The sequence below is a fragment of the Rhinichthys klamathensis genome, unplaced genomic scaffold (assembly GCF_029890125.1).
Source record: "Rhinichthys klamathensis goyatoka isolate OS25496 unplaced genomic scaffold, OSU_Roscu_1.1 h1tg000369l_1, whole genome shotgun sequence".
NCBI lineage: Eukaryota > Metazoa > Chordata > Actinopteri > Cypriniformes > Leuciscidae > Rhinichthys > Rhinichthys klamathensis.
The window spans coordinates 1,517,899-1,535,966 of NW_026606877.1; the positions used below are offsets into that span (position 1 = coordinate 1,517,899).

Below are 18,068 nucleotides of genomic sequence, written 5' to 3' on the forward strand. Positions count from 1 at the left end.
TTATAACCACGTCTTGAGGACACCTCAGGTGTTGTGTGCACAGTACAAGGACTGCTGTCTACTTTATTGAATATTATGTTCTTGTCAAGCATACATACCTCATGTCTTCACCCCCTCTTTTATCTTTTTATCCGACTCTCTCAAGTAGGCATGAAAGTGGGTCAGAGAATTCAAGGAATTATAAATTAAAAGGGTTTTCAACATGGAACTAATTTAGTTTAGCAACCGGGATGCTAATATCGCAACTGTGTGACCATAATGAAGTCTGTTTAATTTAGTATTATTTCATGTGCAACAAAATGTAATTTATTTATAGTTGAGTACTTCCATGTAAACTGGCAGGGCTACACAAAGTGTAATATGCCAGATGACTGTGTGTTGATAATAAATAGCAACACTTTCTAGTGTCTTATTAGAATGAAGGGACTATAAAATACATCAAGACTAAAAGGTGTCTTCTGAATCTAGATCTGCCTTAAGGAAAAATACTGTAAATTAATGTCAATTTTGATGTTACATTTTGCCAGAAGCAGATCCTCAGTCAGCCTTTCCTGAAAAACTTCAAACCTTCTGTCTGTGTGAATGTTAGACACATTGGGGTGAATACAGTATTGTTGCCCCAATTTTGTGTGCAGTATGTTAGCACAAAAATACATTTATTCAAAAACTTGCTGCAATTTAACCAGGCTCTATTTCCTGTATTAGTTATTGTCATTCTGTTCAGCACAAACACACCTTTCTATGTTCATTAGGTTTATATTGAGCCTTATTCACAAAATTCAGTGCAATAGGCTTTATGCACAGCTGCACTACTTCCTGAACTTCAGCCAGCTCCTTGTTTCCTGTCTGACATTATTGGACAAACTGATTAATCCAGGTGTGCCTGACCAGTAACAAATACCAGACACACCTGGGTTAATCAGTTTGTCCAATAATGTCAGACAGGAAACAAGGAGCTGGCTGAAGTTCAGGAAGTAGTGAAGCTGTGGCATAAAGCCAATTTGGCTGGTGCAATTAACATGGGGCTTTTGCCAATTACAGAAATGGTGGCATTGGCTCACTTAATGATAGAGAAGAGCATTATAATCAGTCATATGTCTAGCTCATACTTCTAGCATGGTGTAGACAAGCATACTTTTGGCATTTTAAAAAGAAAATTTAGGTGATTAATAGGCAAGTTTACGGCATTACCTGATTTGCCCAAAATTCTCGCAAATTCTTCAAGCATTAAGCATGTGCAAATAACCAGCGCTCAATTCATTCTTAACAAATTTCCGCATTTCGCCGGAAAAACGTTATACTTTATCTGCATTCTGAGTGGTTAGGAGATTTTGAGCTTTTGGGATTTTAGGAACAAGATTTTGGGAACAAGTCTCTTTCATACATGAATATGCAGAGACCCTAAATGTTTTCTAAATGTACAATATCAAAATCCTCTCAAATTTGTAAATGGGGATTTTGGAAACAGATTAAATGCAAATAATTATAATAATTTTCAAGAAACACAAACAGTTTACTTATATTTTGTTTTAAAACATAAAATTAGTCTTGAAATAATGTATCGACATATATGAGAAATTTAAATTGAATGCTTTCTATGACATTTATTTTATATTTTAGGGACGGAATAATTATTTTCTGGTTCAAGTTAAGCATAAAAGGCATTGATATTTTGTCCAGTGCAGATGTTAATTTTAGGTAGGAATATGGTGGGTAATTAAACACATTGCATAGATAGATAGATAGATAGATAGATAGATAGATAGATAGATAGATAGATAGACAGACAGACAGACAGACAGACAGAGACAGACAGACAGACAGACAGACAGACAGACAGACAGACAGACAGACAGACAGACAGACAGACAGACAGACAGACAGATAGATAGATAGATAGACAGACAGATAGATAGATAGACAGACAGACAGACAGACAGACAGACAGACAGACAGACAGACAGACAGACAGATAGATAGATAGATAGATAGATAGATAGATAGATAGATAGATAGATAGATAGATAGATAGATAGATAGATAGATAGATAGATAGATAGATGGAATGGAAGCCTACATGAGTCTATATTGAACAGTCTTGGCTCATTGGTCCTCTTGTGTGCCTTCATAAGTCTGATTGGCTGGCAAATATAACTTGTAGATGGATTGTTTTCTGAATAAAAAGTCCTAAAATGTACACAACTTTAAAATAGCATACAAAATAAACATCGCAATGTAAATAAGTTGTCACAGAATAAGAATATGTGATTAACTTTCAATTTGAATTTTGACAAAAATGTCAGATAGAACCACTGATCTGTATAAATGTCTCTCTATAGATCAGTGGATATAACCTTATAATTCCAAGGTGACCAATTTATTATCATTTAAAACAGTTCACAAGCTAACACACCAGAATTCATTTTCTGACATTGAAGACATGGCAATTACTGCCTCAACGTCAAGGTCCTCCTTTATTCAGACGGACTGGCTTGATTCGTTGGTCTGAGAGAGATTAGCTTTGGGTTGAAGCTTCTGTGTGAAATAATGGACATGCAGGTGTGTCATGTACTTCCATTCATTCAGGCCATGAATCTATAATTACAAAATAATGTATTATTTCCCTAGAGAATGTATGTGTGTTGACTGAGTGTAATTAAAGAGAAGTCAAGTGAATTTTTTTTTCTCTCTCTCTCTCTTATAATAAAAGACCCACTGTAGTTTCTCCAGTGACCTTTGTGCAGAAGCTTAGAGTTAGTCACACGGATTCACCACGATGACCAACAGAAAGCTGCTTGGTTTAAGTCTGTTTGAGCTGTGCTTATAATACATTGACATGGACAGTGGACAAATTTAGCTAATATGACCGCACCTTATGTCTTGAGAAATTAAGTTTTGAGGCTCCTCTCCTGAAGTGCCATGGGTCTATATGAGTGTTTTTGTTTCTTAACCAACACTATCTTAACACTCTCTCCCTGTACAAAAGAGCTGCCTTCTCCTTTTTGTTTTGTGGTGTAGTTCAAACCATTTGTGACAACAATTCAATAATAATGACTTAAAACTTTGAACGAGACTGCTGCAGCCCGATGTCAAGATAAACCATTCAAATCTCTAACAAGTCTACTTTTTAGGTAATTATATACCATCAGCTCACAAAGCACAACATAATTTACATTAGTTGGTCAAGTTATCTGAAAGACGGAATTTAGCATTGCAAATAAACATTTAAAAGTACATATTTAGGTTTCTTTACAAATTAGATTACATAAAGCACAACAAAATGGTTATTCTTTCAAAAAAAATCTCAATAAATACATGCGCATAAAATATGAACAAAATGCAATTATCACATATTGCTGTGGCTAGCAATCACAATTCTGCTGAGCTGAAATAAAAGGGTACATCTTATTGCCCACTTTGCTATGAATAATTGATGATACCATCCAAACAAATTTACTGTATCTTTAGAAGTTAATGCAGAAGATAAGGGTGAAAGATTCAGGCTATTTGGGAAGTCAAGTAATCACTAAAATATCCTACTGACGTCTTGGGACGTCTTTTGACCATACGTCAATATCCGCCTTTTTAGGGTACCCTTAAACGTCGGTTTATGACGATCCTGGGACGTCATACAACTGACGCTTTACCTTTAACGTCAGTTAGGTGACGGGGTAGGTTTAGGGGTAGGTTTAGGTCTGGGGTAGAGTTAGGATCCGATAACGTCATCTAACCGACGTTTAAGGGTACCCTAAAAAGGCGGATATTGACGTATGGTCAAAAGACGTCCCAAGACGTCAGTTATATGACGTCTTGGGATGAGACTGTGTTAAAAATATCCTATTGAACTCTTTCATTTTCTTTCTGTGTGTGTGTTTTTTCTTTCAGGTTGACATGCTTCGGCCAACAAAAATCACAGGCGTTATTACCCAGGGGGCTAAAGACTTTGGACATGTTCAGTTTGTCGGCTCCTACAAGGTGGCTTACAGCAATAACGGCGAGAGATGGTTTATATATCAAGACGAAAAACAGAAGACAGACAAGGTAGGATTCTTTCTCTCACAGTCGCATGTCAAAAACTCATATTTTTGCAAGACCAAAAGAATTTTTATCTTTTGACCAAAGGCGCTTTTATCTCAAGGTGGATGTGATTCACCTTGATTTATTTTTGTATTTTTGTGTGTACTTATTCCTTTCGCTTTTCTTTTCTTTTCTTTTTTACCACATACTGTATGTAATTGTTTTTTGCTAAACCTAAACACTGTCCAGATAGTCATTGTTTTCTTAAGCTGGCTTCCATAGACATGTTTACGTCATAAAGTCAATAAAATCCCCTTGTCTGGAAACGGGGCTATATATTCTCCTACATCCTGTCAGCACTGTCCCAGGGTACCTGGACAGACTCTGTTCCTCTCTCCATGGTCTGCCTACATGCAGATAACAGTCCAATCTGCCCAGCCTCAGTGAAGAGTGTGCCAGAAATGTTTGTTAACAACCCTCTAGTGGGTTAAATGTGTCCAGTCCATTGGCCTGAGCTTGTCCTCTGAGGCTTCTGACTCTATTCTGAACCTAGCAATGAAGATGTTGATTTGTGTATGTACATTCTGAAGATATTGTTCAATATAATTTTTAGTGTTTGAAAAAAATGATCAAGCAGTCAGGGCTGTTAAATGGAAAATCTAAAAGATGACTAAAACATGGATTAAGGCAGTAAACAGTGTATGTTTGTGAATATAATTTGTAATGTTTGTTATACCGCCCTGTGTCACAGCTCTGATTTTAGTTAATTTTTAGTACTGAGATAATCTTTGGCTTCCGCAAAAAAAAAAAAAAAATGTGTTGTTCAATGAATGTTCAAAAGGGGCCATCAAAATAAAGTGTTACCCAATAGTGTAATGCATTACTTTTAAAAGTAACTATCACCAATATTGATTATATTAATTAACAAAACTTCTGTTCTGTAAGAATCATAAACTTTTGTTGGTCACAGAGCTTGTTTTCTGCAATAATCCAAAAGCCAATGGATAAATCCTACTGGCTTTTTGTCAAGAGAACCAGAGTTTTAGGATGGTCTACAAAAAAAAAAAAATTCACCCCTGTAGCACTCTGTAGGAATCAGTATGGTGGCAAGATAAAGACTATCAAAGCTTGTGAATGAATACCTCTTTCCCTGTGATTTGCTTGTACCGCACTTGGTGAAAAGAGACAACAAATTGACAAGCTGTCATTGTCCACCAGAGAGTGGCGTCAATGGCTTTACAACTAGTTGTTCAGCTTGGTTCTGTAAACACTAGAAGGGTTTAATTAAAACTGATTTGACTGGGGTCGTCACTCCCCACTATAACCTGCTCTCTGTGTACAGTACAACATTAAGCACTCAGAAGAGGAGTGACAACCACATTTAGGTGTAATGTGTACTCATGTGTGCCCATGATCATTATAGTGTGTTCTTCAGATCTCACTCTGCCTTCGGCCAAAACCTAAACTCATCTGAGTGTGCCTAACCTCAAGAGACTCACCTCACAATAAAAAAAAAATTGCTTGCACACTCACATAATGCTTACTTACCCCATAATTTCCACACAAACATCCCCTTAAAAACAACTGTTACCTGTTTCCTGTTAGAAATCTTCAGCCCCCTGACGCTTTTGGTAGGGAAGACGCTGTGATTGGCACAATGCACACCCATCATTGATTAGCCTGGGGTCGACGTCAAGGGGTTAATTAGCCTGTGAATAGAACTATTCCCTCGCAGGCAATGGGCTAAATAAGATCACATCACAAGATTAGCTGCCAAGTGGATGCCCTTCCCCCACCCAAGCATGTATCAGTAATGCATTGGCTTATAAGATTTATTTCAGCATTTGAATGAAGGAAGAAACGAGATTGGATTCCCATGATGGGTATGACCAGCAGAAAATAATATATGGAAATGGATGGATCATTCTCATGCTGTATCATCTGTATCAGTGTCGAATCATGACCAGCAAAGGTGCATGTTCCCTTGGGTCTTCTGGTAGTAGGTGCCCTTGATGTCCTCATTGCAGAAATCAATACTGTGGAAACATTGCCCAATGGGTTAAATAGAACGCACAGACCAGAACAGATTGGAGGGGAAAAGTAAAACTCTATTTCCAGCCACTGAGCAGGAAGTTTAAGGGAGGCTTAGTGACCAACAAAGGGCACCGTGGATATTATTAAGGAGAGCACCTTTTGAATTTTAGAGGTGCTCTTCTGAAATGCCTGCATTAATACCTGTGGAGACTCAATATAGATGGACAGGCAGTGTCTTGATGGTCAAGAGTTTTACATGATTTTTGGCATTTTTCGGTCACTCTTCTAAATGTATCACTTGGTCTGGTTCTTATCACACTGTAGTCACAATGAAGCTTTCAAGCTCTACTGAAATCTTATCTCACCCTCCCATACCCACAATTACTTTCAACTCAAGGGGGAAAAACCAATATCAGATTGTATCATATCTCTTTTTTAACCTTTCAGATTTGGACCTGGTATAATGGTAGTCTTAGAGTGCTATTTATCTGGTTGTTGGCAATAGGGTTCTGAGGATGATGGGCCTTGAAGATGAAATTGAATACAATGCAACCCACAATTTACTGTCTTCAGGTGAGATGAGCTCTGGAACAGCGGTTGCATTAGCCCAGTATATTGACTAGCAGTCACAGATGTTCCTCTTAACATGGAATCATTTTCAGAATCACCGAACAATATCTTGATGGGTCTGAGAAAAGGTGCCAGTTTGGTAATACGTGAAACGAGTGAAATGGGGTCACCATTAATGTTGGTATTTTTTAAAGGCTGTCCTACATCTTTACTGTTTATCAACAAAAAAAAATTACTAGGGCTGTCAAAGTTAACATACGGTACGGTTAACACCATTATTTTTGTTAAGACCTTTAACACATTTGGTAACATTTTAAATGATTTATAACTTATGTCATTTGGTCTTTCTATTTATTATTACAATTTTTATTATTATTATTTGTAATAAAAAATAATAATAATAAAAACATTCAAAACGGACGCACCACAATTGTCTAACACATACACTACCATTTAGAAGTTCGGGGTCGGTAAGTTTATTTTTGAAAGATGTCCCTTATGCTCAGCATTTATTTGATCAAAGATACAGTTAAAATGGTAATATTGTGAAATGGTATTACCATATAAGATGACTGTTTTCTATTTTAATATATTTTAAAATGTAGTTTATTCCTATGATATCAAAGCTGAATTTTCAGCATCATTACTCCAGTCTTCAGTGGCACATGATCCTGCAGAAATCATTAATATGCTGATTTGCTGCTCAAGGAACATTTCTTATTTTTATAAATTGTGCTGCTTAATATTATTGTGGAATATTTTGATAATTTTCAGGATTCTTTAACACTAGGACTCCCGGAATTCTATAACTACTATAATGGCCATAGCAGTCATTCTGACTGCTCATACATTATTTGCATATAATTTCAATAAGTTATATCAAATCTAAGAATAAATGGATCTGTAATGTTAGGCAAGGCAAGGCAAGGCAAGGCAAGGCAAGGCAAGGCAAGGCAAGGCAAGGCAAGGCAAGGCAAGTTTATTTATATAGCACATTTCATACACAATGGTAATTCAAGGTGCTTTACATAGAAAAATCTAAAGAAATAGGAATAATTAAAACAGTTAAGAATAAAGAGATTAAAATAATCAAAAGAAATAAGAATAATTAAAACAGTTTAGAATAAAAAATTAAATAAAATACAGTACAAACAGTCGGACACAGTGGCAAAGTGCTCATTCAGTAAATGCATAGCTAAACAGATGTGTTTTGAGTCTGGATTTGAATGTGACTACTGTAGGAGCACATCTGATCTCCTCTGGAAGCTGGTTCCAGCTGCGGCTGGCATAGTAGCTAAAAGCAGACTCTCCTTGCTTAGAGTGAACCCTTGGTATTTCTAGCTGATGTGATCCTAATGATCTGAGTGATCTGTTGGGTTTATATTCAGTGAGCATATCTGCAATGTATTTAGGTCCTAGGCCATTAAATGATTTATATACCAGTAATAATACTTTAAAATCAATCCTAAATGTAACTGGGAGCCAGTGTAAAGACCTGAGGACTGGTGTGATGTGTTCATATTTTCTGGTTCTGCTCAGAAGCCTGGCAGCAGCGTTCTGTATGAGCTGCAACTGTCTTATGGTCTTTTTAGGAAGGCCAGTGAGGAGTCCAAAAGCATGCACAAGTTTCTCTAAGTCTTGACTGGAAACAAAGCATCTAATTCTTGCAATATTTTTCAGATGATAGTATGCTGATTTAGTTATTGATTTGACATGACTACTGAAACTAAGGTCTGACTCTAGAGACACACCAAGATTCCTGACTTGATTTTTAGTTGTTAGACCCCTAGCGTCAAGGTATGCATTCACCTTGAGAACTTCATCTTTGTTTCCAAACGCAATGACTTCAGTTTTGTCTTTGTTTAACTGAAGAAAGTTTTGGCACATCCAACTGTTTACTTCATCAATGCATTGGCACAGGGAGTCAATGGGGCTGTAATCGTTAGGCGATAGGGATAAGTAGAGCTGTGTGTCGTCTGCATAGCTGTGGTAAGAGATTTTGTTCTTTCTCATTATTTGGCTCATTGGGAGCATGTACAGGTTGAATAAGAGTGGTGCAAGAATTGAGCCTTGAGGGACTCCACATGTCATGGATGTCCACTCAGACTTATGGTCTCCTATACTCACATAATAACCTCTCCCTTCTAAGTATGACCTGAACCATTTTAGGACTATCCCAGGATAGGTAATAATAAACATTAGATAGGTTAGGTAATAATAAACATTAGAACACTACATTTTAATTATGATGTATGTAAAAATGTATTAGTTAACCAACAACCACTCAGCCTCATCAAGGCTCTGAAGCATGGCTAAAGCCTCTGTGGCAGTCATTCTTCTTATTGTTCTGATATTCTCTTTTCAATATTTCAATTTGGTTTTAGCTCAAAGCTAAAGCTAGATTTCAGCTTTGTAATAGACTAAACAAAGAACAAGAGAAATTGTTGCAGTCAACGGTGATGCATCTTCAAGAGCGGGAAAAAGGAGCAACCGACACACGTTCTGTAATGCATACGGTCAGTATGACTGTTATGGCCATTCAAGGTAGACATACTCAAAACTCTTTTGTGTCTTGTAATTTTTATAAAATAACAATGATAGAATAAAATATAGGCACATTTAGGAAAAGTAAGGGTCCTATAGTTACATGGGTTTTATTTCAACTAAGTTATTACATTGCACATTTTTAAAGCAGTCAAAATGACTGCATTTGGTAGTTCTAGGTAGAAATACTTAAAACTTGTTTGTGTCTTGTAATTTTAATAAAATAACAATGATAGAATAAAATATAGACACATTTAGGAAAAGTCAGGGTCCTATGGGTTTTATTTCAACAAAGTTATTACACTGCCTTGGGAGTTCTAGTGTTAAATAGATAGATCAAAATAACACCATTTATTTGAAATAGAAATGTACTTTTGTAACATAAATGTCTTTACTACAACTTTTGATCAATTGAATGCATCATTGCTGAATAAAAGTATTTATTTCCTTCTAAAATGTTACTGACACCAACCTTTTGAATGGTAGTGTGCTTAAAATTATATTTGTTCATGTATTAAGGATATAAAAAAATATAAAATTAATCATGAATAAATATTTTTAATCAACTGACAGCTCTCTAAATCGCACAACCATAATTTCAAACTGCCAACTGAAGCTTACTTCAGCAGAGGGATAATGAGTAGCTTTGTTAAATTGGCACGCCTCTGAGAAATGGCAGAAATTCGGATCCGGTCCTTATAGGATTGCTTTCCTGCTGAGTCACACCAAATCTTCTCAGTTTTATCAGCACTCAGGGGAAATAGGACAACTGTACCCATGGAGCCCTCGCATCTGATCTGTTGTTCGAGATTTGTTTGCTGTGCAGAACACAGCCTGTTCATCTCCTGTTATAGATGAGTTAAAGAATACGAGGAGTCTGACTTACAAGGTTGGTATAAAATTAAAAGGAATGTTATATTAAAAGTAGTGCTGTCAAACGATTAAAATATTTAATCGCGATTAATCGCATTAATGCCATAGTTAACTCGCGATTAATCGCAATTAATCGCACATTTTTATCTATTCTAAATGTCTCTATATTTCTTTTTGTCCCATTATTTTTTCTCATTTTAATGCTTTTATCAACATGGAAAAGTGGATCGGCTTGCTTTGTGCAAATGTTTTTTTATTGAAAACAACATTGGCATATACTGTGTTCAATTTCACACTAACATTCTCACTTGGAGCAAATAATCTCTCACACAATGTAACACTGTCCATCAATAAAAGGGTGAAAGAAATACTGACGAGGTCCTGATATTGACGAGGGGGCGGAGAATTCGCATCAGCTGTGTGTGTGCTTGGCCATCAAGTGGTATTTCAGACTGGACGCGCTGCGATCGCGATGATGATAGCTCAGTTCACAACGACAAAACACACAGATCACTTTGGTCTTGTAAACTTTCCATTCAAAATCTTATTGGCATCCATTTCGGCATCTCGCGCTCGTCATCCACTCAAAACGTAACGTTAACCAACTATTTGGCCGGCTCGCAAGCCCAAACAAGTGTGTGTGGCGTCGTGCCTAGGGGTGGGAATCTTTGGTCACCTCACGATCCGATCCGATTCCGATTCTGGGAGTCACGATCCGATTCCAGAGCGATTCTTTATCTACCTTCCCCCCCCCACCCCACCCCCCTTATTAATTCATTAGTTTACATAAGTAATTAAGTACTTTTTAAAAAATAATTACAAATTAATTTGTTTTTATTAAAACAGCTGTATGTTAAGAATTTTAAACTAATTTCAAACAAAAAGTGCTTTCAGTAGCCTATAGATTATCTGAACGTTTTCCATTCAAGAACTGTGAGTGATTTTTCTTCATCTTTACTGTTGTTTTTTACTATGACATCATAGACGGTCACTGCGGGAGATCTATTAAGCTGCATTCACGCACGCATCTCTTTTGAAATAAAAGAAATAATGCGGTGTGTCCTGTCCGTTTAATCCCTTAAGACATAACTGGCTGTGTTTACGTTAATTTTGCACAAGTACATTAAACCACTACACGGAGTCGCACAGCCGCATGCGCGAGCAGTCTCACAAACAAAGCGCGCGTCAGCATTTGAAATTGAAAGCAGCCTTCTGTTAGTGAGGTTCATATTTTAAATATATAAGTCCACTGCATTCCAAACCACATAAATGATGACTTCGTAGAGCATTTGTAAGGAAAATACCGACGGGCGAGACAGCACACTTCAAGTGTAACATCGAAGCGCGCGTCTCTCACAGCGTATCCTGTGCAATGATGAAGCCTGTGAATGTCCTTGTAATTCGCTTCAACCTTTCCGAACTTTATGAAAGATTATTTTACGGAAGGTTCGAGTGGTGTATGTGTGTGAGGAATTGGAAGCAAGCAGAATACGGGTGTTTCTAAAGCAAACTCAACGTCATCGCACATCTGGTTAAAAACTAAGCTCAGAATCGATTCTGGAATTCTCAGAATCGATCCAGAATCGTTGGAGAGAGAATCGCGATGCATCGATGGATCGATTTTTTCTCCCACCCCTAGTCGTGCCTGTTGTTTTGTTTCCGGTGTAGCTAGATCCGCTTGCGCTTTGGTCGACGAAGCAACAAAACGTCCTCGCGCGGCGCAAGCCATTAATGGGTTTCATAGCGCAGCGCCGCGCATGCCGCGTCCTGTTGCAAAAGCATGTGAAAAAAAAAAAACTACAAAGTTTGCTAAGCCAAAAAGACCGTTAATCGCGCGATAAAAAAATTAACGCCGTTAAAATGGGTTTGCGTTAACGCCGTTAATAACGCGTTTAACTGACAGCTCTAATTAAAAGCGATTGTGTCTTCATTTGGTCCCTGTCAGGGTCTGGGATGTCAGTCCCCTGGGTAAATCATGTGGCCTGCCACTTCTTAAACACTTTTAGACAGTAAAGACAGTGTCAGGAAAGGGCGAGAGCTCAAGCAATATCTTGATCATTAGTTAATAACATTAAATTGAGCGAGCTAGTGCACTACAGAAGAGACCATAATATGCATAAAATGAGTTTGGCTCAGTACGACAGCAATTGAGAGGGATAATGCCAGCTGGCACACAATATAAAGCAATTTTATATCTTTTGAAAGATATAAAAGATGTTGTACTTAATAGGTGCTCAGTTTCACAGAGGGTGTATTTAGCTGTGATTTAAAACTCATGTTTCTGTCCTTGTACAGGCATGTGCATTGTGAGGAGCTCAGTGGAAAAATAAATCCAAGATGGCAGATGAGAGAATTGTTAGTTATAAATAAACTTTTTTATAAAAAAATGTATATTTGCCTAATATGTGTGTGTATGTATACTTATTGAGTATCATGGCATGTGAACACAAAGTTATATTTTGTGATGGGAAGTCAACTCGATTCCTTGACTCTTAGTAGTCTTAGTGTGGGAGTCAACTCCAGCACGGGAATCGACTCCCATTGTTGACTCCATTGCTGTGTCTAAAATAACTGTGTGTCAGAGAGCTGGAGCTGTTGCAGAAACATGCCACAGTCACATACTTTTATCCTATGTAGCTTACTTTTTTTTTTTTTTTTATAAAATAACAGCCAACTTAACTTGGTGCCAGCTGTTTTGTTTGTCTTGGTTATCCTAATTTGTGTTCATAACCATTAATCTAATATATATATACATATAATGATAATAATAAAAAAAAAAACTGCCAACAAGAATAAACACATAAAGTCCCCCTGTGGTGAAAATCAAGTTTTTAATGTTGTTTATATATAGCCTATATGTGGTGTTTTTAATATGATTTAAGACAGGGGTTCCCAACCTTTTTTGTGCCAGGGACCAGCATATTCATAAAAAAAATTCCAGGGACCAGTTGTCAATTTTAATGCCTCAATTTTAAGATGCATCGTTTGGATTCGGAACATATCACGGTGTAAAACAGTAACAGCCTATAATTTATTTGCATATAATGAACTAGGTGGCAACAAAGGCTACTTGTATGAATATACCAATCTTTTTAAACTTTCAGACCGGTTCACAAAATGTTTCCCTTTTCTCCCATACAATTAGGTCTACTTCAAAAGCAACTCACACAGCACTCACTCACTAGCAGGTGGCAGTAATGGCAAATTGTATGAAAGTACCAGTCCATTTCACCTGTCAAATCTCTCCAGAACCACTAAAGACAATCACTTCAACAGCAACTTAGTGTTTTCACTCACCAACAGGTGACAACAAAGGCTGATTGTATGAAAATACATACAAGTATAGCCAGTTTCAACAGTCAGACAGTTTCAGAATACAATAGCAAGCACACAGTGATTTCAGCCAATCATTTTTAAAAGTATAAAATTAGAGATTAAGCTTTAACCTTTAACAAAAAATACCAGACCAGACCAGACCAATGAGAACAAAACTATTTTAATGTGAGCATGAACTGCTTATTGATATTACTATATTTGCAGCTGTGCACAAGACAAGCTGTTCTTCCTGGGCATCCATAAAAAACATATATGCATCCAAAACAATGCACACAAATTCCAGGATACAATAAAACAAAATTTAAAAAGGTCTGGTTCACAAATATGAACGAAAACCAGCTTACGTTTACTGATGTTGAGGATATCAAAACTTGCCGCTGAGCGTCCAACTCACGTTTCTTTCTTTCGAAAAACTCCTCCATTTTGTCTTTGAAAGTTGGGTGTTTGGTGGTTAAGTGCCACTGAAGTTTTGACTGCTTCATTGCTCCATTGCAGAGTTTTTCCACCACAAATAACACACAACAGATTTGGCGCCACGGAATCGCCTGTTGTCGTAAATCCATACCTAATGTATGAGGTATCGTATTTACGATTGAAGCTTGACTTTTTTCTCTCTTTCTCTCTCTCTCTCTCTTGCTATTTTCAAGTTGGTCATCGCCTTTCCTTTTACCGGAACTGTCCGCAATGAAATTAGCCATTGAAGTTTGCTGAGGCCCACTCATCTCTCCACATACTTCTGTCACTTCAGGTGCACCGCGCTTTTTTTGCAGTCCGTTCAGATACGACGCTTTGCTAAGCAATCGCAAGGCGCTCAAAGAAACACATTTTAATCTATTTATTTATTTTAATCTATTTATTGTTTATGTTTTGGATTAATTGTTTATGTTTTGGATTAAATAACATGACATGTTAAAAAGCATTTAAAAAGACAATTATTATAAAAAAATATATATATATATTTCAAGGCCCGGTACTAACGGGTCCACGGACCGGCACCAGCACCGGTCCGGGGACTGGGGGTTGGGAATCACTGATTTAAGACAAACCATGTGCAAATTCATTAGTCAACACCATTGCTGATTTCTCCTTAAAGAGGTCACATAATGGTACATGCACTTTTTCAAGTTGATTGTACTGAAATGTGTGTTGGCAGTGCCTGTACACAACCATCATATAATGATAAAAATCCATCCAGTGTTTTTGTTTTAATCTCCTTATATGTTTTCCCCTGCCTCAAATCGAGCCGTTCGACCGTGTGACGTCACACGGTCAGACGCCCCTCCCGCGATTGTTGATTGACAGCCGCGTTTCAACACAGAACCGCCCTCGCTCGTGAGCGAGCTGTCAATCATAGTCTGCGCGGACCGGCGCGTCATTTTTGATATGCTGGAGCACTGTCTATGAGCAGAATGGCGTCTAAGCGATTGGTGTTCTGTTCTTGGGTGTAATAACGAACACAGCAGTGATTTTAATGTTCCCAAATCCGAACCGCTGAAGACGCAGTGGCTGAGTTTTGTTTTCGAAGGGAATATTCCCCACGAGCAACGTCAATGCTTTCATGTTTGCGCGAATCATTTCTCAGCAGACTGCTTTATAAACGAGGGTCAGTATAAAGCTGGTTTTGCTAAGAAGCTGCTCATGAAAAAAGGATCGGTACCAGCTATTCGTGTTCCTGCTGAACCTCTAGAACAACTGAAGTGAGTGTAACGTTTTATTAACCTTTATATTAATATTTATATCTTTGCAAATCGCTTGCTCGCTTCACGATGAATGAGTCTAAGGTTTACACTTAGGGTACATTACGGCATGTTTTCTATGTACGACGTTCTCAATATAATTCATAATCCCACGTTTATAATGAACAACGCGTTATGGTTATTGTGTTACAAACGTGTGCGCACAGAACAGAGAGGCGGAGTGAGCAAAGCTCATGATCATTTAAAGGCATATGCACTGAAACGGCGTGCTGAAAACAGAGCTGTTTTTTGACCAGGTAAAATAAGTGTTTTCTTACAATACTAATGAGAATTTTTAATTAAAGTATATTACAAACTTTTAATTTAGACCCTAAAGAATCATATTAGCTTGTACAAAAATGGCATTATATGACCCCTTAAAAACTGCAGTGAACCAAAACTGTCTCAAAAACACGGTCTGAAATCGCTGACGTCACAAACTACCTTGTAACCAATCAGGTCAACGTGTGATCGTCAATAAGTGGATCTCTGAGCTGGTGTGAGTGGAGGCGGGGCTAATTTGAATATTCATAGAACCACGTATACTAGATGAGGCAAGGGTGTAAAGCTATTTTAGGGCATGACAAACATTTTTTACAAGGAAAAAACTTTTACATATGTCATTTTGATGATCAAAGGTGAGTTTTAAGGGATAGAATTATTGACTACACGGGGACTTTAATAAGTGTACATTGATTGTACTGTATTACAAGAGATGACAGGCACTTATCTCCTTCACCCGACCGTTTAGATTAATTATAATAATACATTAAAGAATACATTACTTTCTCTCTCATTTATTTAACTTATAATAATATTCAACCGAGTCGTTTTCTCCTGACTTTTCCCTCTGTTAAATTAGGTATTGACGCACAACTAGGAAACGATTGTGAATTGGAGATACTCATCATTTCAAAGTAATGTCATCTGGGCTAATTTGTTAAATTAGCTAAAACATATATTGTTTTAATACAGAGAGTTGTAGGCTTTGTGTCGGAAAAAAATAATAGATATGGTGTGTAATAATGACGGCAATCATGCATTCTTATTGCTCGGCCTGTTTTGACTAAAAGTAAATGGAGCAAATGGAATAGATTCTGGGTATCAATTCCATACTTCTACGGTGGGAGCTGGGAATCAGAGACGACTCTGGAAAACCCAGAATCGAACACCCCTAGTTCTATTGAAATCATTTTTTTTAATACTCAATTGGTATTTTTGTGGTGTATGGATTTGGTGCCAGAGTGTTCCAAATCGGCCACTTGATTTTTTTAATGTACAATCAATTTGTGCCAACAAGAATCTACTTGTCTCTCTGTCCGTCCATCCATCCAAATCCGATTTGGAATCAGTTGCAAAAGTCATGCTCAGATGTAATACCCAGATCTCCACCTCTGTTTGTAATAAGACCTCTGTTTAAACTGCACTGGCTACCCGTGTCATCCCGCATTACTTACAAAATTCTTCTGCTTACCTTTAAGTCACTCAATGGTCTTGCTCCAGCCTATCTCTCTGACTTACTTTCTCCTTATATTCCCCCTCGAACTCTCCGATCTTCTGGCTGTGATCTCCTATGTGAGCGGAGATTTCGTCTATCGTCTATGGGTGGCAGGTCTTTCTCTGTTATAGCCCCTAAGTTATGGAACTCTCTTCCGTTGGCTCTCAGGACAACAACCACGTTGCACGAATTTAAGCATAAACTCAAAACACATTTGTTTAACCAGTATTTCAGTCATGAAAATGTTAATTTGACATAACAGTCACAATGTTAACTGTCTGTAATTAATAATGTTTGTTGTCTTTGTTTTTATGTTTGTATTGCAAATGTAATGCGACTTGCAACTGCAGTCGCTCATTACTTGGACTGGGCAAATGTCCATTGTCCGTTTATGTGTAAACTGCTTATCTACTGTCATTGTGAAGCGTCCTTGAGCTTGGGAAAGGCGCTATATAAATTAAACTTATTATTATTATTATTATTATTATTCCACACAGACAACCTTGTTTTGCCATGTTCCAAAAGGACTTGAGATTGCCTTGCCTCTTTGAGCATCACTTGAGGGATTTTCACACTGATTCAGCTCCATATGAAGGACCCACTTCAAAGGACGTGTTTATGAATTGAACAGTCTTGCAGCTTGAAGAGGCTATGAAGTGATAAAGTGTCCTCCCCTTGTGATCAAACTCCAAAAGCCCTCACCTCCAAATAGAATATCTGCATTTATGATGTACCTACTTAGAAAATCCTCCATTTGTTTCTGCATGCCAAAACACTCATTCAGTGTTCTAAAGACAACTTTCCTTTCGGCTTTGCAGTCATGAGCGGACCAGTGCAGGGATTAGGTTAAGCAGTAAACACCAGGCACAGATTTATGGGATGTCTTAGAGATGGATTTGTTTTCTTTGCAGCTTTTATGCATAATCGTTCCGAATGTTCTTTGGTGCGCTGGGAGAGAAGGGTAATTGAGAGTGACTAGTTTCCGTCATTTCTTCAGAGGGTACATCAGAAGAGTGAGATGTCTCATTTGGTTACGATCACAGAAAGCATAAGCGTTCACTGAAGTTTTAGTGATTACTGTTGCGTGAAAGACTGAAATGGATGTTCACTACATTACACCCCTGTGAGTCTGTTTTTATTTAGCGGCTTTTAGCAGTCAAATAGCTATTTGTTTTTCAAGTAATTAACCTTAATGCCTTACCTGGTGAGTGGTGTTTGTTTTAATTTTAGAGAACTTCAGCTCAAGCTCTCATAATTAAACTGAAACCAGTGATATTATCCCAGATAGAGTATGAATTTAAAAATATGGGTTACACTTTAGACATTCTACTAACTGTAAGTAACTATACAACTACATGTTAACTAACTCTCATTAGAGTATTAGTAGACTGTTAGGATAAGGTTAAGGTTAGTTGTCAGGATTTGGCTTAGTATAATAGATTGACAAGCAGTTGCAAAGT

General features: G+C 37.4%; 1 protein-coding gene across 3 annotated transcripts in view; it reads left to right on the forward strand.

Annotated features, from left to right (window-relative positions):
* edil3a (EGF-like repeats and discoidin I-like domains 3a) overlaps positions 1-18,068 on the forward strand; it is a 234,392-nt gene that overhangs the window by 212,576 nt on the left and 3,748 nt on the right. For all 3 annotated transcript variants that reach the window (XM_056233375.1, XM_056233376.1, XM_056233377.1), the window contains one exon: positions 3,886-4,041. In XM_056233375.1, the coding sequence (XP_056089350.1) occupies positions 3,886-4,041 (156 nt within the window). The remainder of the gene's footprint in view (positions 1-3,885; positions 4,042-18,068) is intronic.